Below are 24,867 nucleotides of genomic sequence, written 5' to 3' on the forward strand. Positions count from 1 at the left end.
CACAGACTTATTCCCCATAGAGCTCCACCTACATGGCGACCCACACGATGGTCTAGTTGTACGACCTTAAACTGTACAGCCATGGTCCAAACTATATGGCCTTAAACTGTAGCAGAGGTCTAGTTGTACGATCTTAAACAACACGGTCCTAGTTGTATGACTTTAAACTGCATAACCACAGTCCAGTTGTATGACCTGAAACCATAGTACACGTCCTAGTCGCATTACGTTAAAAGGCTCAGCACCATGGTCCAAACTATATGACCTTAAACTGTAGCGATGCTCTAGTTGCACGAACCTAAACTACATGGTTCAAACTATATGACCTTAAATTATAGCGATGTTCTAGTTGCATGACCTTAAACTGCACAGCCATGGTCCAAACTATATGACCTTAAATTGTAGCGGAGGTCTAGTTGCACGACCTTAAACTGCACAATCCTAGTTGTATGACTTTAAACTGCATAACCACGGTCTAGCTGTATGACCTTAAACCCTAGTACGCGTTCAAGCTGCATGACGATAAATTGCATTGCACAAGTCTAGGAAGCATGACCATAAACTCACCCCCACATACAAGCACACTTTTTTATCTGCACTTTCACGCACTCTTTCCCTAACCTACTTATTAGTGTGCGAGCACCACCTTCATTACCTCCCCAGTGACTTCATTCACTTCATCACCACACCTCATCCCCCTATGAGTCTCACCCGCGCTCACAAAACGATGAACCATCCCGCCATCCATATTCGTTGTAAGTTAGTGGGTCAGCATCATCCACTCACACTACATACATCATAGGTAGCCTCATGCCATTTCCCCAAGTGAGCCAAACTACCACCGTACTCACTCCAGGGCCTTTACAGACTGCCATCCATCTCCATTGTGGTCTTAGCTGCATGACCCTAAACTGCACAGCCATGGTCCAAACTTTATAACATTAAACTGGAGCGGAGGTCTCGCTGCACGACCTTAAACTGCACGGTCATAGTTGTATGAATTTAAACTGTATAACCACGGTGCAAACCTTAAACCATAGTACGCATCCAAGCGGCATGACATTAAACTGTTTCGCACAGGTCCCAAAGGCATGACCTTAACATGCCTTCACATAAAATAAAATAAAAGAATGAAAAAATAACGGGCATGGTGTATACCTGAACAAGGGAACACCATGAGTAAAAATGACAGATGGGCATGATCATGAAACCATGAGTAAAAGAGTTCTGTGGAAAAAAATCAGGCACGGTGAAATCCCGAAAGGCCATCGTGAGAAAAATGGATGAAAAGGGTAGACATAGCTGAAAGGTTATGGGTAAAAGAGCCCCAAAATAAAAAAAATTTGGTGACAATCGTCTCTACGACAGCGCTTCCCAAGTTCAAGTGAAAATTCGCAAAGGACACTTTGACTAATGAACAGGTTGATGTAGCACTCGTCTCAACAGGTGGCTCAGCCCTCACTCAAAAAGAAGAAAAATCCCTGGTATCATAGTATCGGGACTCCAAAAATATGAGCTTCAAGGAAAAGATTCCGACAGCTTGAGTCAAATTGCAAAAAAAACTCGAAAGACAGAAGACTCGCCAAGACGGTAAGACAAGTCTCATGAGGAAGAACATTATTCCCACGAGGTCACTCTAGAAACAAATACTCCAAAGGCAAGAAACTAATAAAGCGCAGGGAGAATCTGCCAAAGATGTCAACTCATCTGACCGGCAAGACCAGATCTTCGGGATCGGCTAATAGAACCTACCCCCGACTAGACTCGGTAGACGAGACCCATAATAGTACTTTGAACGTCAAAAGCAAACCTGACGTAGTAGCAAACATTGCCTACCAAAGAAAATCAACGCACACAGACCAAATGGGAATGATGCCCTTCTACATGACACTCAATTTCCAGATGGGCCTGATTCTGACTGACGAGGTCCGTACAAAATCCTCAGATTCAGAATCACAAATAGTCCACTCGAGGGTGAGGACTTCAACAAGATCCCTCAAAAAAGTCTCTTCTTCCCCTAAAGTCTCCACGGATGGACCCGTAAACAATGCATCCCTACGTTTGGTCAGCTTAGTCACACCATTACGTGAATCTCCTTGGTGTTCACGTGGTCATGTGGCTAAGAAGAAAAAAAGTAAAAGCAGAAGGAAATTTTCTGAATGATTGTCCTTCTCGCTTCTCTTGAAGCACAACAATCGGTGGGCCAAGCTGTTTGAACGTATTTTTCAGCACCTTGGTCCTTAGTAGGAAACAGGTCATAAAGCCTACAAAACAGTGGAAATTCCTTACAGTCTCATAATGACCCCAAAACCAGTCAAGATCTTAATTAACACTTTAAAAGACCACCTGTCAAGTTTCATCACTATCAGACATGTCTAAGGCAGTGAACACAAAGAAATAATTTCAACAAAATCGGCCTCTAACACCTTAAAATAGACCCCGTCACTAGAGCTATACTTTTGGTACGCCAAATAGGTGTGGGACTAGGCAATTAAATCCGATATGGTTTAAAACCCCTATGGGTCAAGTTTCGACTTAATCGGACACTCCAAGACAAAGTTATGGGTAAAGACTAAAAAGAGGTAGGCCACACACTATTCCCGTGTGGCCTCACTGTACAAAAACACCATTAAAGGTGGTTGTTTTTACAGTCATGGGCAGTCACTTTCAGGCATATATCTCACTCGTTCCAAGTCGAACTACTCCCAAATTTGGTGAGCGTGTTCATCTCATCAAGACGAACAATTTGATATGTAGTAAGCCCTGTGACAATGCCCGAGCAAAGAGAAAAACTAAATTAAAGTCACTGATCTGTGAAGGGAGTTGCAGAAAATTCAGCAGCAGCATGCCTCCTTCGAGGCGCCAGATCACGACGCTCGTATACCCGATCGGCATGAAACCAATTTCATTATGTGCGTGAGGTCTAAGGCTATGTCTAGTTTGAACCTCACATACGATGAATGGTTGGATTTCACACACGAAGGTGTCAAAGCTGTTGTTAATTCCAGCCGTCAGATTTCAAGATTCCGGCCAAAAACTCAACACGACAAAATCTTCATCCGAATATGAAATCAATCTACGTTCGTTGCAACATGATCATGACGGCATGCTCAGTATGATTCAATGAAGAAATCATGAAGAAACATCATGGAACAAGCACACAATTGATCCGAAGTTTTCAAGATTCATCCAAGATTCAAGTCTCATGATCATACCTCAAAAACATGATTCATGGCTCGAAGTTAGTACCAAAATGATCGTCATGCCGAGCCCTACAAGAAAACAATAGTCTTTCAATCAAACGGGCATCAAAATGACCTCGGGTCATCCACAGACGATCACGCAGCAGCATCAGAGACTGTTCTGGAATTCCACACATTGTTAAGCAAGGGTAAAATAGTCCTTTTACACCCATTTTTAGAACCTCTTTAAATTCAATTAAATTGTAATTATCTTCAATTCCAACTAGTTTTGGGTGTACACCCACATTTTATCCCAATTTTATATAGACAGGCACTGCCTCATTGTAAACAAGAACACAGGGCCTTCGGTTCATCTTTTTATTGATTCAATAAAATTTCCATTCCTGCTTGAGTTTGTGAGTACGTCTTGGAGAGGAGAGAGGAGAGAGACTAAAAGGGTTGATACCCTTCGGGCATATAACTTTCTCTCTCCTTCTCTTTCTCTCTCCTCATCTCTTTCTCTCTCCTCTTCTCTTTCTCTCTCCTCCTCTCTTTCTCTCTCTTCTTTCTCTCTCCTCTCTTCTCATCTCTATCTCTTTCTTTTTCTCTCCTCTCCTCTCATCTTTATCTCTTTCTCTCTCCTCCTCTCTTCTCATCTCTATCTCTATCTCTTTCCCTCTCTTCTTCTCATCTCTATCTCCATCTATCCTCTTCTAATGCAAACGGCGAGGCCTAGCGCCAGTTGGTTTTCTCCTGTCACAACTGACAAGGCTTAGCATTGGTTGGTTTTTTCTATCCTCTATTTCTGTCTGTTAGTCGACGAAGCCTAGTGCCGACTGATCTTCTCTCTCCTCTCCTTCTATCTGTCAGTCGGTGATGCTTAGTACCGACTGGTCTTCTCTCTCCTCTCCTTTTGTCTGTCAGTCAGTGAAGCCTAACATGGACTGGTCTTCTCTCTCCTCTCCTATCAATCGATGAGACCCAGCACCGACTGGTTTTCTCTCTCTTCTTCTGTTAGTCGGTGAGACCCAGCACCGACTGATTTTCTCTCTCTTCTTCTGTCAATGGCGAGACCTAACGTCAATTGGTTTTCTCTCTCTTTTTCTGTCAGTCGATGGGACCTAACGTCGACTGGTTTTGTCTCTCTTCTCCAGTCTGTCAGCGAAGCCTAACGCCGTCTGGTTTTCTCGCTCTTCCTTCCTTCTTCCTCCTTCGTTCTTTCCCTTCTTCTCTTCTTATTCTCTCCTCATAGCCTTAATTTTGTTACTCTTTCGTTCGACTAAGAGGGATTGAGATTAGCCTCTCATGGCAGTCCTGTCGTCTAGCCGTAATGTTGTTGTGTCAGGGTTACTCGACCTACATTACTGCCACGACAGACTGACCATCGTACCTAGCTAGTCGGTATTGATAACGACGTTTAGTAGTAATCCTGTGAGCCGGTATTAGTTACCGAGCCCGCTTTACTACCACATCGGGCCAATTATCCATCAGCCTAGTCACCACTCTAATTCTCTTGCTTAGTCTAATTCTTCTCTCCCCCGTCTTTCTTCTCTTCTTCTTTTTGAATGCACATGCTTGTGTATGTTCATCAAAGAGGAAAAAGGTGAGGTCTGACCCACCTGTTTCATAACCTTTGCCATATATGTGTGTGATTGCAGAAAGCAGAAAACAAGAAGAATACAAGCCAAGGGAGGCGATTCCGAACCAGTTTTATTACTGAGGGGCTTTCTTCATGATCTAAGAGGGCACTCACGCGAGTTTGTGTGAACCATCTTTAAATTCATCTCTCACCGATTGGTAACACAAACCCACCTTCTTCTCATCTTCTTCTGTCAGGGTTTGTGTGAACCATCTTCGTGTCAGTGGTAGGAGCACGTTCAATGATACCAAAAGCATACTTATGCTTGGAGAGACAGTACCCATGAGCAGAAGAGGCAATCTCAAGATGACAAAAATAATGAAGATCGTCGATATCCCTCATGTCAAACTGCTATTAAAGCACCCTTAAATTATCCTGATGTGATCCAAAATCATCACTTGTAATAATCATATCAGGAAAATACAACAATAGAAATCCAACCGCAGCTCATATTACAAATGTAGATAAGTCATGTCGACTCTGAGTGAACCGAAAAGCAAGAAGATTTAAATAAAACTTCTCAATCCGAGCTCGTAGAGCTTACTTGAGACATACTGAGGTGGATGCGAGAAAACAAGGGGTAGATGCATGTAGAGTTCCTCCTGGAGATCACCATGAGGGAAGGCAATCTTCACGCTCATCTAAAATATCCATTGGTGCGCGGTGGTAATGACAATGAGAATGAGAGTAATGGACGTCATAGTTAGAGAAGCAAATGTCTCCTCATAGTCAATCCTATACTTCTTGGTAAAGCTATGGGTAGTCAGCCTTACATGATAATGCGTAAGAGACCATCGAAGTGAATATTTAATTTTGTTGACCTACTTCCATCGAAGTGAATATTTAATTTTGTTGACCTACTTCCACTAGGTGAAAGAGGCACCAACTCCCAAGTACCAACCTGGTCTAGTTCAATAATCTCTTTAGCCATGGCCTAGTGCCAATGAGGAAAACAAAAAGCGTCCTCTAAGGACTGAGGCTCAGAAAAAACAAAGGAAACTGCATGAGATAAAAGCTCAGAAACATCATGAATACCACATGTAATAAAATTATAGCAAGGAGGAGAACAAATACAAAATGATGCGTACTAACATCCGTCAAGTGGTGGGCATAAGCACACACAAGGGAATCAGAGGGAGAAGAAGCAACGATGCGAGGAGCATCAGTAGGAGGGCTGGCGCCGAGTGTAAACCTAGTGACCAAAGGTCATTGCACAAGAAGAGATTGTGGAGAAGGGAAGCTGAAGAGGTCTCATGAAATCGAGAATTATCAAGAGGATTGAAGGGGTAAGAGAAGCAGTCTCAGAACATCGAGAGACTACTGGAAGAGTATAATAATAGATGCTCATAAAAGGAGACATTTCTAGAAAGCGAAGCATAGGAGCTCAATGAGACATTCCTAGAATCCAAAGCTCTACTTTCGTCATATAGATCAAATTGAGTGATTAACTCAGTGCCAAACAGATATACTGCCATCTTTTGCAATCTTCCACCACGCTTCACTACGGTAAAGAAGGGGCCAAAGGATTGAACCTATGGGCTTTGATACTAAGAGTGTGTAACATTTATACTAAAGAAAGCCTACACCTCTCAAATGTGTAAAAATAGGATCATAAATTTGAACAATTGTTTCATGCGGGCTGGACCGCAATTCTACACTATGCGGTCCAGAGGTATAAAGCATACATCTTAAAGATGGATATAAATAGGTGGTCCATCTAAAATCAATTGTAACTAACAATCCAAATATTTTCTTAATATTATTATTATTTCTAGTTTCAAAATTAATTTATTTTTTCATATTCATGATCTCCATGTTAAAGATTACATATTCTTTAAAAATTAGGATCAAATTATATTTAAAAAATATATTTATTGCCCATCCCACATTTCTACATGTGCGGGCTTGGCCGCATGCTAACCGCATCATAGGGCAAATAGCAGTTACAAGGAAGTAATTTGATTGAAACAGATGTTATCCATAATACTAACAAAAACAAATAGTAAATCATTGTAAATAGGCAACATATGTGACATTAATTTCATCCATGACAATTTTTAATCCTAAACCAAGTAACAATGGGGGAAATTATTTACATAATAGGTGACTTCATCTTTATTCTTTCACCTGCAATTAATCAATTTGTGCTGGCCTTTTGTATTGCATATTTTACAGAACAACCATAACTTTTTAGTAAATGAAGAAATAAACAATCAAGCACTTCCATATGACAAAAAGATAATGCAGCTCTATAGTATTTGTTATAAATATGTTTTAAAAAAGATATATCAAATTAGTCTTTGAAGTAAGATTGACAATACCCATACATAAATCACAATCGACATTGATGGTACATAAATACAGGTACTACATTGAGCAGTTTGGCACATATATTGTAATATTAATTTCCAATAGAAAATCAAGCAACAGCCAAGCATCTGACCTTACTTGTCATTAAACCTCGAAAAGACAATGAAGGAGTGGTTCTTTTCACTCAAATTTTTTTTTTATTCTTGGGTTTGATAGGACATGTTTTCTGCCTCCAATAATTTCTCTCTCTTAATGGAAGAGATAGAAATCAGTCGAGGGACCATAACAAATTGAAGATATGGAATTAAACATTCTTTGAATTTAGTTATAATCTAAATTTTTGGAAATTTAAAATTTACCAATAAATTCGGATCATGAAGGTCCAAAATTTTCTAAATATTTTGTTATTTTAGGGCATTTTTTTGCAAAATAAACTTTGGAAAAAAAAAAAAAAAAGTTATTGTGAATTGACTGGCAATATTTTAGATATCCAAAATCCAAAATTTTGGATTTTCAGACCCTTGTCCATTTCAAATATGGTACCATGTTTCCAAAAAAATTCTGAGGTCAGTCATGAAGATAAAAAACATAATGCACAAAGCTAATTAGAAAATATATTTAATATGCTATTCTTTATGATTATGAAGAGAATGTATATTTTTAGGGATATTATAAAATAAATGAAAGGGCAAAAGAAGGTTCCTCCATTTCAAAACTCTAATATTTGATTATAGTTTTTCAATTAATTCTCTAAGAAGACTCTCTTTACACTCTTACACCTCTAACCCTCCTAAATGGCATCTAATCTCTGCCGATATGATTTATGACTCTTAGGAATCAACAGTATATAACAAAAATTGGTTTGACATTTTATCTCTAACACTGCAAATGGCCAAAATCATAGCTTGCACTAGGCTGAAAGAAATCCATTTGCACTGCATAGCTTTAGAATTTAACATAGGAGGCTCTCCCTATACTTGTACCACAGTCTAAACTCATTTCATTATCTTCAAGAGAATCACTTTGAAAATGTTGAAATGGACGGTTAGATAATGTGCTATAAAATATACTATTTTTAGAACTTGAAATTATTTTTCTTCATATCCATATATTTCAAGGTCAAAATTATTAATTATAAGCCTTTTTTTCGACATAGGAACAATTTTATCGAGTATACTTTTTAGATGCACCTTACTTCTATTATAAGTTTGATACCTTATATAGGTTTATCCTAATAGAATTTAGTTGCCCTAAGATGACATGCTCTTACACGTTGCTTATTGAAAAAAAAAAAGTTCCAAACTAAAATTACTGAGTTAAGAATATTGTTTGCGAAAAAATTTCTGTCAAATAATTTCTTGAGCACGACTAGAAATGAAAGCATCGGAGCGTGTAACTTTTGCAAGAATATATATGTGGAGTAATTTTCATGCAACGGTTCTATATTAAATGAAATAATCTTTAAGAATCATGTTAGGGCTATTTGTTTGATCTTAATTTTTAAGTATAACTATTTTCATTATTCTGAACAATCACAAAAATATAGCAAATTAGAAAATATATCCTATAAAGTGTTTTCTGTTCTATGTTATAAAGTGTTTTCTGTTCTATGTGGCGTTAGGAAGGGTGTAGATAATTTTTTGTTGATCTTTTCTCTCATTTCTAGTGAAATTAAACATTTTTGCATTTTAATACATTTTAAATTATCAGATGACTTTGTGACACTCATATGGGATTAAGACATTCTATATTCATACGTCTCTGATAGTGCATGAAATTATATAAGATATTTGTTGATTGTTTTAACAAATCAACTCATATTAATTTTTTGAATTTTCTTTCATAAAACATTTATTAGTTTGGTGTGGCTAAATGACTGAAGCGGTTCAAGTCCTCCGGTTCACTGGGTCAATTGGGTCTCATGGGATCACATTTTCAACCACCCCATCCGGTTTTTTAAACCTTGGTAACAAGGAAAACGAAAAGGTACTTTACAAATATCATAGTATGCAGACACTAAAATAAATAAATAAACAAATTTCATGGTATCTTTTTATCTCTTTCAAGGCTCAAATGCTTTAGCCTGCACATAACATATTTTCATAGTTAATTTGGAATATGTATCCACAAGTGTAATTATAGGTATGAAATTTTATTGGGGAGTGATTTCGCACATTTGTCTGACAATAATATAATAAAACACGTCTTTAAAAATCATGCTAGGAGCATTTATTTGACCCTAATTTTTTTAACATACACTCAATTTACTAAAATAAATAATTAAAAATAAAAGTTTAAAATGTACCATCAAAACTGCTTTTTTACGACCAATGAAAATAGGGCGTCCATTTGATGGATGAGTATATCCATGCCTTATAGGGATTTTCCTTTTAACCTATTTTTTTTTTTTTTTGTAGATAATCTTATAAAAAATAGACGTGAACAATTATATATAAAAAATTGATTTTGAGTTTTTAGAGGCCTAGATCTCAATGTTCAACTAAAGAGATGAGAGTAACATACTTTGACCTTTTATAAGGTGAAAATTCAATTTTTTTATTGGCATTGATTGTTGGGATGAAGAGATTGCGAGTTCAAAATTCAGGATCAACAAATGCCAACATAATGTTAAAAAGGAATACTTTCCATGTGACCCCATCCACATGTATAGTATATGTGAGTCGTTATCTTAGCTATCAAATCTGAGTAGATGGCTAAGATGGCTTGAGTCACAATTTCACAAGCTGGTTCTTCAGCATCATATCTAATTTGATGGTTTAGAGTGTTTATTTTTAATCTTTATTTTATAAGGAACAAATTTATATAAGGTGTCAACCTTATACTGTAGAAGTAAGATACACATTAAAAACCCATCAAAGAATGTTGTTTTATTACTAGAAAATTCTCCAATTGATCATCCTGACCTTGATATGTATGGATATGAAAGAAAAAATAAATTTCAAGTCTTAGAAATAGTACATCTTGTAACATATTATCTAGACCGTCAATTTTTAAGATTTTTAATTGTTCATAGATCTGCTAGATCTGGACCATTTTTGGAATTTTTAATTTCATAATAGAGGTGAAAAATAGACTCTTAAGCCATGATGAGAGTTTTTGCACCGAAAATATATATTTTAATGAGATTTTGAGGTGCACTTTACCGTGATTGTTTAAGGTTGACATCTTATACAAACCTCATCCATTTTATAAATCGCAACAAAATTTGGGGCATGCATACATCTGACAGGTGCACAAGATAAAAATGACAATAAATATTTCCTTTGATGAAAAATTAGTAGAATACCCTTAAACTTGAGGGCTATTTATTTTCATGATTTTTTTTTTAGGTGCTCCTAAGAAGGAGATGGGGCGCCCCAAATTTCAGCCGAAAATGTTTTGTAGAAAAAATTAAAATTAAAATTAAACAATATTTTGGTGTGACATTGTGACATGAACAATCCTCATCATCGATCCAGATCAAACGGTTGAGAAGTGGGGTCACACAGTAAGCTTTCCCTCTCTTAAAGAGATATTTTATTATATTATATTGTACTCATGACATGAAATCACTTCCCAGTAACTATGTCGTAAAATCAGTTCGCCATTTTGTTTATCCCATAATGCTACTAATGGCGAGGAATTGCTAATAAGAATAATAATAAAAACAAAAAGTTTATACAGATGCCAAGTTTGTACTATAAACCATTGTTCACAAAATCGGGAGATCTAACCATCCGGTTAAATCGAAATTGACCAGTTGCTAGTTCTGGTTTCGAGCGGTTAGGTGATCAACCAGTATTTAAATTTTTTTTCAAAAAAAAAAATATAAATTCTCAAAAATAAGGAATTTGATTTATAATGCATTTTTAAATATTCTTTACATTATTGCAAAGATTAAAAATTGTTTTGGTCATTAATACTCACTCTTATATTTTCCCATCTTTTTTAAACAATAGCCCTTAGAAAATATAAAATGGGTTAAAATCCATTTTTTTCATTAATTTTCAACTTCATTTGAAAGTGTTTTGTTTTAATCATTCTTTATATGCGTGTCATATTTTACTATATTTTTTTGACCTCCCGGGACTTGTCCAGTTAGAGCGGTTGAATTGTCCAGTTTATTGGTTAGGCTGGTTAAACCAATTCCAGGCCCATGTCCAATTAAGCGTTCTAGTTCGATTTTGTGAACACTACTATAAACATTAAGATGCACCAAAAGAAATACATTAAAAAGGTTGTTTTGATAATGAAAAATCTTGGAAATTGATCATATAAACCTTGGATATTTTGATTTCCCCTTATTGGGTATAAAAACAAAGATTTTAAGTGCTAAAAATAAAACATCTTACAATGCATTATCTAGACCATCTATTTTTAATAATTTAATTTGCTTATAGGTCTATTGGATTTATGCCATGTTTTGAATTTTGATAATAAAAAATGGAAATAAATTTTCAAACGGTTGAAAGTAAAACTGCATCTTTGGGTTGGATTGAAAAGTGCGCACTACATTAGGTAATCTTGGGGAAGCTTTCTATGCTTCCCCTACAGCATAAAACTTATATACTTCCCCTTATCCAACCGTCCATTTTGAATGGAGGGCTAAGATTGCCCCAATCACAATGTCACGTCTCTACACTTTTATTTTTAATTTTTTTTCTGTAAACTATTTTGACACCAAATTTTTTATTTTTTATTTATAAACTATTTTAAGACCAAATTTGGGACGTCCAATCCTCTATTAAACTCGCACTAGCGAAAAATATAAAAAAAGTAATTCCAATAAAATAAAATGACCAAAATACCTCTGAAAGTTTTAAGGGGTATTTTGGCCATTATATTTTATCAAAAAATTTATTTTTAATATTTTTAAAGGTGCACCTCAATGAGAAGATGGTAGGTACCAAATTTCATATTCATACAATTTGTATAAAAAAACTAAAAATAAAATACTTTAAGACGTTGGATCGAAGATCGAACGGTGAATGGTTCTCTTGATCAAAATTAGATGGTTGGATGGTAGGGAAAGCATATATCTTCTATGCTGTTGGGAAGTATAGACACCTTTCCCATCTTGCATTAGCTACTCAAGATTAATGCCATACTCTCAAAACAATAAACCCCATTTTTTTAGCTTGGGCACGGTGGATATTGTTCCAATTATGCATGTGGTGCCTCTATTCATGATTTGAGGCTAGGTTTAAGAAAACAGATTATCTGGAAATTGGTCCAGTTGGGTGCATTGGTAATTTGGATTGGCGATCTAACCAAATGAATTAATTAAAATAAATAAATAAATAAAATTAAAAAATAAATTATAGAACCAATTCTCCCACAAAAACAGTTCTGTCAAAAAATCGGCCAAAATCAGTTGGTTTAAAATAGGAACAAGTCTGTTCCCAATACTTTGCAAAACACAAGCCAGCCCTGACCAGAATCAGCCAGTTCAAAGTTTTTTTAAAGCGTGCTTTGAGGTAGAGGCTGACCTATGCATCAACTCTTGTCCGCTCGGGTTGCGGAATTGGAGCCCCACGCCATTCGCGCTTGTGTGGGTTAGATGAGCGGCGGAATAGGTAGCGTCTACGCCTCTTTACATTGTGTATATATAATTGAGTTAATATATTATTTTTTTCTTTTTATATAAATAAATATTTATCTGAATTTCATAGTTTAAGCTTTTTTTTTTTAATCAATTGGACTAAATAAAAATAATTAAAAATATATTAAATAATTAAAATACCTCTAAATTTATTTTGGAAAATTATCACAAATATATCTTAATTTTCGTTTATTTAGAAAAAAACAACTTTCATAAACCTCGTCCACACAATTTTTCTTCAATTTTGGTCGTTCTTTCACAAATATACCTTAATTTTTGTTTATTTAAAAAAAAAACTTCAACTTTCATGAATCTCGTCGACACCATTTTTCTTCAATTTTGATAATGTTTTTTGACTAAAATAACATTGACGATGCTCGTATTACCATAATAACTTGAATTAATATTATGATACTTTAAATACCATAAAACCCAAGCCATATTATATATCATTTTAAATTATGGTACTTTAAATACCGTAAAACATATTATGCGGCATTTTAACTACTGTATAAAATAACTAGCAGGTGGTACACAACTGATGGTATTTATCCTTACTTGCGGATAAATATATTATATAAATATCAAAACTTATCATAATCAAGAGACATGAACACCAAGAACCCTATCAATATATATCTCTACATATTGATTACTAGCATAGGTGGTATCTATCCATTGATTATGAACACCGATAATCTTATCAATATATATCTCTACATATAGATGCCTTGCATAGGTGGTATCTAGCCATTGATTATGAACACTAATAACCTTTTCAATATATATCTCTATAGCCATTGATTATGAATACCAATAACCTTCTCAGTATAGATCTCTACAGATAGATGCCTACCATATTTAGGTGGTATCTATCCATATCTGATGGTATTTATTTAGTGTAGATAAATATATATCTCTACAGATAGATATCCATATTTATATTTATCTAATGCATATCCATATGATAGTTAAAATGCCATATAAAGTTTTACAGTACCGTTAAATTAAAGAAAAAATGGCTTAGGTTCTACGGTACCATAAAATTGAAGAAAAATGTGGTTTTTTTTCCTGCTAAATAGATGAACAAAATGATCAAATTGAAAAAAAAAAGAAAAGGTGTGGACGAAGTTTACGAAAATTATTTATTTATTTTTTAAAATAAAAAAAATTAAAATATATTTATGATAATTTTTTATTTATTTTGATCAATAATTTCAAGTTAATAATATTTTTAAATTAAAAATAAAAAATATTTTTACTCTTTGTATAAAGTTGTTCAATCCGAACCGATGCAAGTTAAAAGGCGCCAGACAAAAAGGCTTTGTAACCACATGTGCCTTTCGTGGAAATTGAGAGGTTCTCGCTGGAAAGATAGCAAAGCACGACGCGGGCAAGGAACTCAGAGATAGAGACGTAAATGGTGTGTTTGTGAGCGAGAGGAACTCCCTAAAAACTCACTCGCAGTTGTTTTCATGGTGTCCTCATCATCATCTCATCTATTGTATTTATAAAAGGTGCAGTGCCTCCTCCTAATTAAAGGAATGCAGTTCTCTTATAGCTGAGCCATGGCGTCGTCTCCCCTCAACGCCTGCTACCTTCTTCTTCTTGTTCTCATCTCGTTTGATTATCACATCATCGCACTCTCTGTTCCTCTTCGTCAAAAGCCTGACCCTGCCGACGCGGCTGCTACTGCTCGCTGGCTTGCCTCTGAAAACTCATGGGGTGTCTTGAGGTCCTGCTCTACTACTCTTTGTGCCTCCTTTTTTTGTTTTTTCCCTTCTTTTTTGATAATTACTATACATCTTTCCTTTACTTTGCTCATAGGCCCTAGTTTTTGGCTTGCTGAATTCTCATTTCGAATTGGGTTGGGCATTCTCTTTATAGAGTCTGAACTTTGCAGGGTGCTATTTATGCTGGCTCTTAGGAATTCAATAAGGTAATATAGGGTACTGGAACTGCCCTTTTACAAGAAAAGAGTTTGTTTTTCTAGTGGTGTCTGTTTAGTGACAGAGGGAGAGAGAGGGGAATAGATTGGATTTTCCATATAGAGGAATTTGAATAGTTTTCTAGGTTAATATTCATCCTTGTAGACAGAGAATTATCTGCATTGGGGCAACTTTCTGAAGCTATTTGGCACAGGGGAGATTGATCGTGCATCTCGCTTGAATGCTTATAAGATAATTATTTGCACAAGGAATGGAATTCACTGACTGTGGAGTGCTCTTATGGTATAAGCACCACCCTTGGTGATCTTCTCTCTTGCAAAAACACATACTCACGCGTTACAAACTGATCCGAACCTTAACTGCATCCTATACATTTTTGTAAGCAGTGAGTTGCTTTTAGTTCATTTTCAATCGTTTGAAATAGTTTGGAATTTGTGGGTAACTGCCACCTTAAACTCTTAGTTCTCTTGTAGTTCCTATTTTTTAATAAATTGATTTGGTATTTGTCAAAGAAAATGTGGTGAGCTTGTACCATGTTCCATGGTCATTATTCCTTTCAGACAAAGTAATAATCTTTTGCAACCCAAAAATGGGTTTGACTTGGATTTTGCACATAATTTTGGAAACGAAATTTGCTGCAAACTGTTTTCTGGCCTTGTAGCAAAAATACTAGTGCTAGATGAATTCAGGCACTGATTTTTTTTGCCTCCGTCTTCAATCACCAATGTTTACACTTGCAATTGGAGGAGTGAAGTATTAATTCAAGATTTTTCACTTTATCAACATTCTTCATGTCCTTTTTAAACTCATACTTGGTTTCTTTGTTGCTTCTTATAAATCCAGTCATTCACATATAAAGATATGATGAGAAGATCAGACATACCTGGGACTTTGATTATCAACCAGGCTCCATCATTCTTTAGTGGAGACTGTTTATTAATTAAAATATTCATGATTTGACCATGCCAAGCCATGCCATAAACACTTGTTTGATCCTGTGAAGGGCATTTATGTACCCTATAGGCTTGATTGTATGTCTCTTAACAACAAATATGTTCAAATTCTTCATCCATGAGTCCATTTGTTTTTTGAAACTAGTTAACTTTGTTAAAAAAAAAAAAAAAACAAAAGATTACAAAACCATAAGGAGTGGTAAAAATTGCAGCCAACAAAACAGGTGTTACAAGGGGGAGGAGAAGAAGTATAAGAAAGAAACTCAATAAGAAAATAACAGAAAGATAAAAAGGCTACAAATAAGAAAAGTGCCAAAAAAAGGAGCGAAGATCAGCAAAAAAGAAGCGATAGAGGAGAAGGCCTACAGAAAAGAGAAGTGGAGAGAGTCCAGAGAAGAGAAAATGAGCCCAGAGATGACAAAAGTAGACAACAGAGTCCATCACTGAACTTCAAGAGGTTGAAGATGCCCAGTTGCGAGATCTATGGGAAAGCGAGCTTCCGTGGCCATAAAGGACGACAGGATGAGGCTGAGAACCTCTTCTAGCCTTCCTGTGTAAGAAGACTTCCCTTGGAGGCAAACTGCAGGAAGAAAAGAATACAGAGGGGAAAAGAGGAAGGGGTAAGCCAGTGAAAGTATAAGAGGAGAACAAAAAAGGGGGAAAATCGAGCCCCAAGGTAGGGCTCTAACTAGGAATGAGAGAAACAACAGGTGAGGATAAAGCTGAGAGAGTATAGGAGGATGGGAGAAGGGGTAGATTAGAGAAACTAGAGAGAATGAAATAGAAGAGATGGGGTAGAGCAGAGAGATGACAGATAGTGAAAAGGGCGGAAGGTGTAGAGCAGATAGAATGATAGAAGGGAGAAAGAGTAAAGCATTGAGACCAGAGAAAAGAAAGAGTGGAGGGATGGAGCCAAAAGACCTGAGATAGAAGAGAAGGGAGGAGGGAGAGAGAGAAAGTCTATTCAGCATATAATATATTTTCGCTTTCTTTATTTTTATTTTTTCTATTTTTTCATATTCCAATTTTTCTTCTCTCATTTTTTGTTTTTTTTCTGTCTTTTCTCTGTTGATTTTTTTTGGGACTATCTAAGACAGGGGAGGGTGAACAAAGAGAAAGGAAGCATAGAGAAAAGGAGAGAAGAGGGGAAGAAGGTTGCAAAGAGAGGGGCAAGGAATTTTCGCCTACTTGTTGTGAGAAGAAAGAGTAGGGAAGGTGTTACGAGCTCTTCCATGTCAAGGCATCAGCTACTGAGTTGACCCCTAAGGGTGTGTGTAAAGGTCACAGGAGGCAGGTCACTGCATATGAGATCAATAAGTTCAAAGGTGGACATTAGCCGCCAAGGGAGCTGTATGATGCTAGAAGCCCATCTGATGGCGTACTTGAGTCAAACTCCACCTGAATACCGGAGAATTGTGTGTGAAATTCTTAAGTCCTTCCAGCAGAGCCAGAGCATTAGAAATGGTGGAATCTAAAATTCCAAGAGGCCTCGAGAAAGAGAGGAAATTCCATTGGAGTTGGCTAGGGTTACTACCCCCATACCCTGAAGGTCCAGGGTTACCAAAAGACACATCATCTGTGTTAAGTTTGAGGACCTCCATTGGGGGAGAATGCCATAAGGCTTGGACAGTGGGTGAAAGGGAATGTAGTGCCAGCAAACTTTGCCAGCTACCTCTAAGTGGCGAAAGCGAGAAGTGAGAGAATGCGGGAATGCTACTAGCTCCAAAGGAGATTTGAGAGGTGAGTGAATTTGAGGTAGATGGAAGGGGACTGGTATTGTCACGAAAAGTTTTGTTGCGAAAAGTTTTTGTGTTTCTTTCTACCCAGATCGACCATAAAGGGCTGCAACAATTGTGCGCCACAACTTTCTACCAATAGTGGGGAAAGGAGGGGATAGAGGGGAAAGGAGGGGAGGCAAAGGCCAAGAAGAGATCGGGTAAGAATTGAGGTGTGACCCAATGAAGGCCAAAAAGTTGTAAAAGGGTGAACTAAAGGGTAGAGGAGAAAGGCTTGAAGACACATAATACATCGGTTAGGAAGGGAGATACCTCTCTTCTGGAGTTGGTCCAAAGTTAGTTCTGCCCTGAAGAAGGACCCAAGAAAGGCTTGGACCTTATGGGGAACGGGAAAGGACCAAATTTTATTAAGGGGGGGATGGTTCAAATTAGGAGGAAAGAACAATAAAAAGAGGAAACAAAGATGGAATGAGGGGTTGGAAGATGCCCGAGGGGTTGGGGGACCAAATAAGAGAGTCTTCTCTTGAGAGAAGAGAGGGTTGGGGGACCAAATAAGAGAGCCTTCTCTTGAGAGAAGAGAGAATATAAGGGTCAACAATTGGAGAAGGTAGTTAAAGGTAGGCAATTCAGAGTCAAGAAGGTTCCTTTTGAAGATCGGGGTCCAAGACAAAGAAGAGCCCCTTCGTTCCAAGCAATGAGTGGTTAGGTGCCTCCATCTTGCCCTCCGGATCTTTTGAGGATCAGGCGGCACGTGTCTCGGGTTTCGAGAGAAGACCGGGGACGTTTTTGAGATCACTCTTTCGGGAACCTCATTCGAGAACGAGGGTAGGTATTACCAACGGGTGAGAGAGGAATTTAAGGTGGGTTCAGGATTTATTCAGGCTGGCTCGCTTGGACGCCCTCTTAGATCACGAAGGAAGCCCCCCAATAATAAAACTGGTTCGAAATCGCCTCCTTTGGCTTGTATTCTGCTGTTTTCTGCAATCACACATATGGCAAAGGTTATAAGACAGGTGGGTTAGACCTCACCTTTTCCTCTTTGGTGAACATACACAAGCATGCATATTCAAAAGAAGAAGAGAAGAATTAGATAAGAAAAATGGGGGAGAGAAGAATTTGACTGAGCGCGAAGATCAGCGTAGTGACTAAGCTGATGAATAACTGGCTTGACGTGGTAGCAAAACGGGCTCGGTAACTCAGACCTGCTCACATGATTATTACTAGACATCATTATCGATACCGACTAGCTAGCACGATGGTTAGTCTGTCATGACAATAAAGCGGGCACAATAATTTTGACACAACATTACGGTTAGACGACAAAACTACCATGAGAGGCTAACCTTGATCCCTCTTAATCGAACAAAAGAATAACAGAATGAAGGTCATAAGGAAATAATAAGAAATGAAATAAGAGAAGAAAGGAACAGAAGGAAGGAGGGGGAAGAAAGGAAGAGAAGAGTGTGAGAGACGAGAGAATAAAGGAGAGAGTAAGGAGAAAGACGCAGTCAACGTTAGGAATTGCCGATTGTGTTAAAAGGAAGAGAGAGAAAACGCAGTCGGCGCTAGGCTTCGTTGACGAATTGCCGACTGTGTTAAAAGGAAGAGAGAGAAAACGCAGTCGGCGCTAAGCTTCGCTGACTCTGTTAAACAGGGCGCAGTCGATGTTAAGCTTTACCTACTCTGTTACATAGAGAAGAAGAGAGAGAAGATCCAGTCGGCGCTAAGTTTCACCGACTGTATTAGACAGAGAAGAAAGAGGAGATGCAGTCGGCGCTAGGCTTCATCGACTGTGTCAAAAGAGAAGAAAGCGAGAGAAACCCAGCCCGCTAGGCTTGCAGCGGTTGTGACAAAAGAGAAGAAAGAGAAACCTAGCCGGCGCTAAGCTTGCACCGGTTGAGACAGAAGAAAGAGAGAGAAACCCAACCGATGCTAGGCTTACGTCGGTTGTGACAAAAAAGAGAGAGAAACCCAGTCGGTGTTAGGCCTCATCGAATTTATTAGACAGAGAGCAGAAAGGGAGATAGAAATAGAGAGAGACATAGATAGAGATGGAAAGAAGAGAGAGAGAGATAGAGATGAGAAAAAGAGAAAAAACGAGTGATAAAGACGAGAAGAAGAGAGAGAAAGAGAGAGATAAAGATGAGAAGAAGAGAGATAAAGAGATAGAGATGAGAAAAAGAGAGAGGAGAGAGATAGAGATGAGAAGAAGAGAAAGAAAGAGAGAGATAGAGACGAGAAGAGAGAGAGATAAAGATGAGAAGAGAGAGAGATAAAGATGAGAAGAGAAGAGAGAGAAAGAGGGGAGGAGAGAGAAAGTTACCTTCTCGAAGGGTACCTGCCCTTTTCTTCTCTCTCTTCTCTCTCTCTCTCTCTCTCTCTCTCTCCAAGACGTACCCACAAACTCAAGCAAAAATTGAAATCTTTATTCAATATTGAAAAATGAATCCGAGCGCGTTTGTACAATGAGGCATTTCTTGTTTATATATAATTGGGCTAAAACATGGGTATATGCCTAAAAACTACCTAGAATTGAAGATAATTACAATTTAATTGAATTAAAAGAAGTTCTAAAAATGGGTACAAAAGGATTGTTTTGCCCCTGCCTAACAATGTGTGGAATTCCATAGCAGTCCCTGCTGCTGCTCGCGAACTTGCGTGATCTTCCATGACTGACCCGTGGTTGTTTTGATGCTTGTTTGATCGAAAGATTATTGTTTTCTTGTAAGGCTCGGCATAACGATCGTTTTAATACCAACTTCGAGCCATGAATCATGTTTTTGAGCTATGATCATGAGATTTGAATTTTGAATGAATCTTGAAAACTTTGGATCAATTGTGTGCTCGTTCATCATACGCGGGGTTCGGACCAGAGATAGCCACGGACCTCACGCACATAATGCAATTGGTTTCGTGCCGATCTGGTATGCGAGCATCATGATTTGGCTGCTCGAACGAGGCGTGCTGCTGCTGAATTTTCTGCAACTTCCTTCACGGATCAACAACTTTTCTCTTGTTTTTTTCCCTGCTCGGGCGTCGTCGCGGGGCGTACCACATATCGAATTGCTCATCTTGATGAGACGAACACGCTCACCAAATTTGGGAGCGATCCGACTTGGAACGAGTGAGATATAGGCCCCGAAAGTGACTGCCCGTGACTGTAAAAACAACCGCCTTTAATGGTGTTTTAGTGCAGGGTGGCCACACGGGAATAGTGTGCGGCCTACCCCTTTTTGGCATTTTACCCATAATTTTGTCTTGGAGTGCTCGATTAAGCCAAAACTTGACCTAGAGGGGTTTTCGACCGTGCCGGATCTAATGGTGGTGGTCCCACAACTGTTTGACGTACCAAAAGTATGACTCTAGTTACAGGGTCCATTTCAAGGTACTAAAGACCGATTTTACTGAAATTGTTTTTTTGCGTTCACTGCCTTAGACATATCTGATTGCGATGAAACTCGGCAGGTGGTCTTTTGAAGTGCTAATGAAGATCTTGACCAATTCTGGGGCAATTATGATACTGTCGAAATTTCCACTGTTTTGTAGGCTTTATTAACTTGCTTTCTATAAGGGACCAAGGTGCTGAAAAATGCATTCAAACAATGAGCTAAGAGGGCTTCTTGCTCGGTAGCTAGGAGAAAGAGGGAAGGGAAAAGAAGGTCCAAGGTCTGATCCCCAATCCGAAGATCTTTCCAAAATCTTATTTTAAGGCCATTCCATATCTTGAATCTAGTGAAAGCTTTAAAAGCAGTTTTAGTTGATGCAATGGACTTCCAAGCCCCGGGGGGCATGAGACATGGAGAGCGAGGCAACCACTCGTTACCCTCGAGACCATATTTGGCTTCGATAATATGCTTCCAAAGGAGGGGATGGGGGTAAGTGAATCTCCACCACCATTTACCTAATAGGGCCCAGTTCTTGGTCCTGATCCTTTTGAACCTAAGACCACTCTACTTCTTAGGGATGCATATTTTGTCCCAGGAGACAAAATGAAACTTATGGTCCTCTGAGGCACCACACCAAAGAAAATTCCTCTTGAGTTTCTCCAAGTGGTGTGCAACAGAGGCAGGAATTTGGAAAGGGAACAACCGCTAAATAGGAATATTCTCCAAGGTAGCTTTGGTGAGGGTGATTTTACCCTCAAGGGACAGGAATCTACCCTTCCAATTACCGAATTTCCAAGTGAATTTTCAATGTTGTTCCAAAGGTGTTTCGTGGGTTTCCCTAGACAGAGAGTAAGGCCCAAATAGGTGAAGGGAAGAGAATCAGTAAGCACAGTAGCACAACCAAGATGTTGGGCAAGGCCTGTAGTCTCAGCATCCCTCACCCTGACCCCCAACATTTTGGCTTTAGACATGTTTGACCTTCATCCTGGTGGTGAACAACCACAGTTTGTTCAACTTGGCAGGATCAACATTGTAGAAAATGAGGGTGTCATCAGCATAAAGGAGATGGGATAGGACAGTTCCACTGGAGGAAGTTTGGAATCCCTTGAGAATACCCTGTTCATAGGGCCTATTGAGAGATTTAGAAATAACTCCCCCATGATAGTAAACAGAAATGGGGAGAGCAGGTCTCCTTGCCTTAGGCCTCTAGAGGTAGAAAAATAAACCATTAATAAGATTAGAAAAGTGGGATTTAATAAGTAGATTTGTTATCAAGACAGTAAATGAATCATGGATATTCTTTTTGAGTGCTACTTGAGTTCTAAACTGTTTTAAGAGTTCATGGAAACATCTGAGCCATTGTTGAAGTGGGCTTTTTGTAATTGCGAAGCACCCTTTAATATGAGTGCTCTGCAACAACAAACATCAGCTGCAACCACTGATACACATGGTGGTTTTGGATCTCGATGTGATGGATCTTGCACCGGGGCTTGTCTTTTCTATGCCATTTCTAACTCTACTAGTAAATCGTTTCTATGCCATTTCTAACTCTACTACTAAAGGGTGCGTACCCCCTTGGATCCAGGCAGTTCAATTGCTTTGATACATGTATAGACAATATAATCAAAACTGTGGGGACTTTAATCTTTGCAGCTCACCTGGAGGATCCCAAGACAAAACACCCATCTTAAGTTCTTAAAAAAAGCTGCCTACTATCCAACCAAGCAAAGTGAAAAATTTAGCTAAACTCTGTTCCTTGATTTTTGTTGCTCTCTCTTACCTATAAGATGGCCTTTCTAAAATATGTCCTTCTTTGCAAGGGAATCTGCTAATGGCCAAGCTCTTTCTTGATTTCGAAGGCATTGTTTTACTTTTAGTAAAGCCTCATTCTCTACTACTTCTTTAAAACACTCTTGGTCTACAATGTGAACTTCCTTAGAATGGTTTCTAGGGAATAAGAACTTGACATTGATGATGATATATGTGGAGAGGGTAACCTTCTACATGATCTCTCTGTAGGAAGTCCTGTATATCTTCTACTGAACTCTTTTTCCTCTGACATGACAATAGATGTTTTCTGCATGTTCCTATGATTCCATTTCCGAGCTGCTTTTAAATACATTTTGTTTGATGAAAAATATTGGGCATAACAAATACAATCGAAGATGGATCGACTTATTCTTTGGCTTTGCACCACCTGATGGGTGAAATAAATAAACAAATAAACAAACAAGCAAATAGAATTATGTAAACAAGGCGGATTTGAAGTTATGATGACAGTCATGAGGTGTGATATGGCTCATGTTTCTCTTCTATTTCTGGAGAGAGTTTATGGGATGACCTTGTGAAGTGTAATGGGATGGTTAGTCCACTGTTTATGGAGAAACTTGGAGAGTTAAAAGTCTGAGTAAAACTGTTGTTTCCTTTATTTGCTTTCCTAAATTATTGAGGGGGTTTTAGGTAACTGATGAAGAGAGAGTAGGTTGTCTTAGGTCTATATATAGGTAGGACATGAGTCCAAGAAGAAAAACTTTAGAACTTTCTTCCTCTTATAAGTGTAAGCTAGTGAAGCATTTGCTCTAATCCATTAACATTTTCATTAACATTGAATAAAGTTGAGGCAGCCTTTGATTTTTCTGGTTGTTGTCATGTATTGCATCTCCTTTCATGTGTGTGCTCTGTGGTGCTTTATCCCAAGTCTCTGTGGGAGATTATTCGTAACTCCCACAACCCTCTGGTTAAAAGAAAAATGAGCTTTGCTGTGTCTTGCAATGCACCTATTCAAATGCAGTCTCCTTCAAAACAACATCTTAGACATGGATTTTGGATCTATATTTTTTTTGTCAATAATCTTGACCACCACCATCAATGGATTTGGAAAAAAAAGGATTTTACTTTTTTAAAAAAGATCATTTTGTGCACTTTTTTTTTGGGACGTTCATTTTAACAACAAGGATACATTTCTCCATGCCCTTGGCATCCATCCAACAAACAAGAGCCATTTTCAGTCATGGTCATTGGAGCCCAAGTGGCGATCTATGACCTAAGACTTTCCTTAGAGCCTCCATAGAAATCGTGCTTGAATGGCTGCTTGGAACCTTCATATCCCAGGTGACACTGAAGCAATTTGGCAGAATCAAATGTCTTGTATTAGTGACTTAGGTGAGAGAAATGTGCCACTGGCTGATATATGTGCATGTCTTATAATGAATATAGGTATTCTATAAAGGCTTTGCAAGAATATGTGTGGTATTTAGATTTCTATACATGATTCGTTCTATGCCTTGTGTACCTTTAGCGTTTTATTCTCCATTTTTCTATATTTACAAACGTTTCTTCTTGGTTACAAAATATTTTCTGATGACTACATTTTCTTTTAGTTAACCACACAGTATATGTACTTCTGATATATTATTGTTGTTTTTATCTGCTGCAGTACCATCTCATCTGACAAAGGAGGTGCACCATTTGGGTGAGATTATTTGTTTTAGTTTGTTTTGAAGTTTCGGTATGACATGCTTGCAGTATAAATGGTTGCTTTGCTTTTAGATTAGTGAAGCATTACATTAGATGTATAGACTGAGTCAATGTTTGGAAACTCAGCTCGAGCCAAGGCTGAGCCCGAGCCGAGTTACCCAGGTGAGTCATTGGATGCGCCCAAGTGGTATCCAATATGGAAAAGCAAAAGAGAAAAAAGACAACAAAAAATAAAAAAAAAGGGAAGAGAGAGGGCTGAGGCTACTTGCCAGAGAGAGAGAGAGAGAGAGAGAGAGAAAGAGAGAGAGAGAGAGAGAGAGGGCTTTGGGCACATGGCCAAAGGAAGAGAGAGGGCTTTCACCTTGTCTCTCTCTCTCTCACATGCATCTCTCTCTCTCTCTATCTCACAGGCACCTCTCTCTTCTCTCTTTCTTACATGGATCTCTCTCCCACAGGCATCTCTCTCACTCTGTCTCTCACAGGCTGTCACTGGGATCTCCTTTATCTATCTCACTCACAGGGAGTTCTCTCTCTCTCTCTACCCTCCACAGGCATGTCTCTTTCTCTTGCAGGATTTCATAGGTATCTTGCTCTACCACATGAATACCTCTTTCTCTCTCCACAGGAATCTCT

The 24,867-nt window shown here is 38.1% G+C and overlaps 1 protein-coding gene across 17 annotated transcripts in view; it reads left to right on the top strand.

Moving 5' to 3' along the window:
- The first annotated feature begins 14,030 nt into the window (after window positions 1-14,030).
- LOC18438877 (Pyridoxamine 5'-phosphate oxidase family protein) overlaps window positions 14,031-24,867 on the top strand; it is a 29,178-nt gene continuing 18,341 nt past the window's right edge. For 6 of the 17 annotated variants that reach the window (XM_088849793.1, XM_088849790.1, XM_088849797.1 and 3 more), the window contains exons 1-4: window positions 14,042-14,468; window positions 14,637-14,672; window positions 24,194-24,229; window positions 24,717-24,785. In XM_088849793.1, the coding sequence (XP_088705919.1) occupies window positions 14,302-14,468; window positions 14,637-14,672; window positions 24,194-24,229; window positions 24,717-24,785 (308 nt within the window). In that variant the 5' untranslated portion in view covers window positions 14,042-14,301. Of the gene's footprint in view, window positions 14,469-14,636; window positions 14,673-24,193; window positions 24,230-24,716; window positions 24,786-24,867 lie in introns of all 17 variants that reach the window. The other 11 variants (XM_088849799.1, XM_020670156.2, XM_088849801.1 and 8 more) reach the window with 4 other exon arrangements.

The sequence above is a fragment of the Amborella trichopoda genome, chromosome 10, assembly GCF_054954075.1.
Source record: "Amborella trichopoda isolate Santa Cruz 75 chromosome 10, AtrichopodaSantaCruz75HAP2 v2.0, whole genome shotgun sequence".
Taxonomy (NCBI): Eukaryota; Viridiplantae; Streptophyta; class Magnoliopsida; order Amborellales; family Amborellaceae; genus Amborella; species Amborella trichopoda.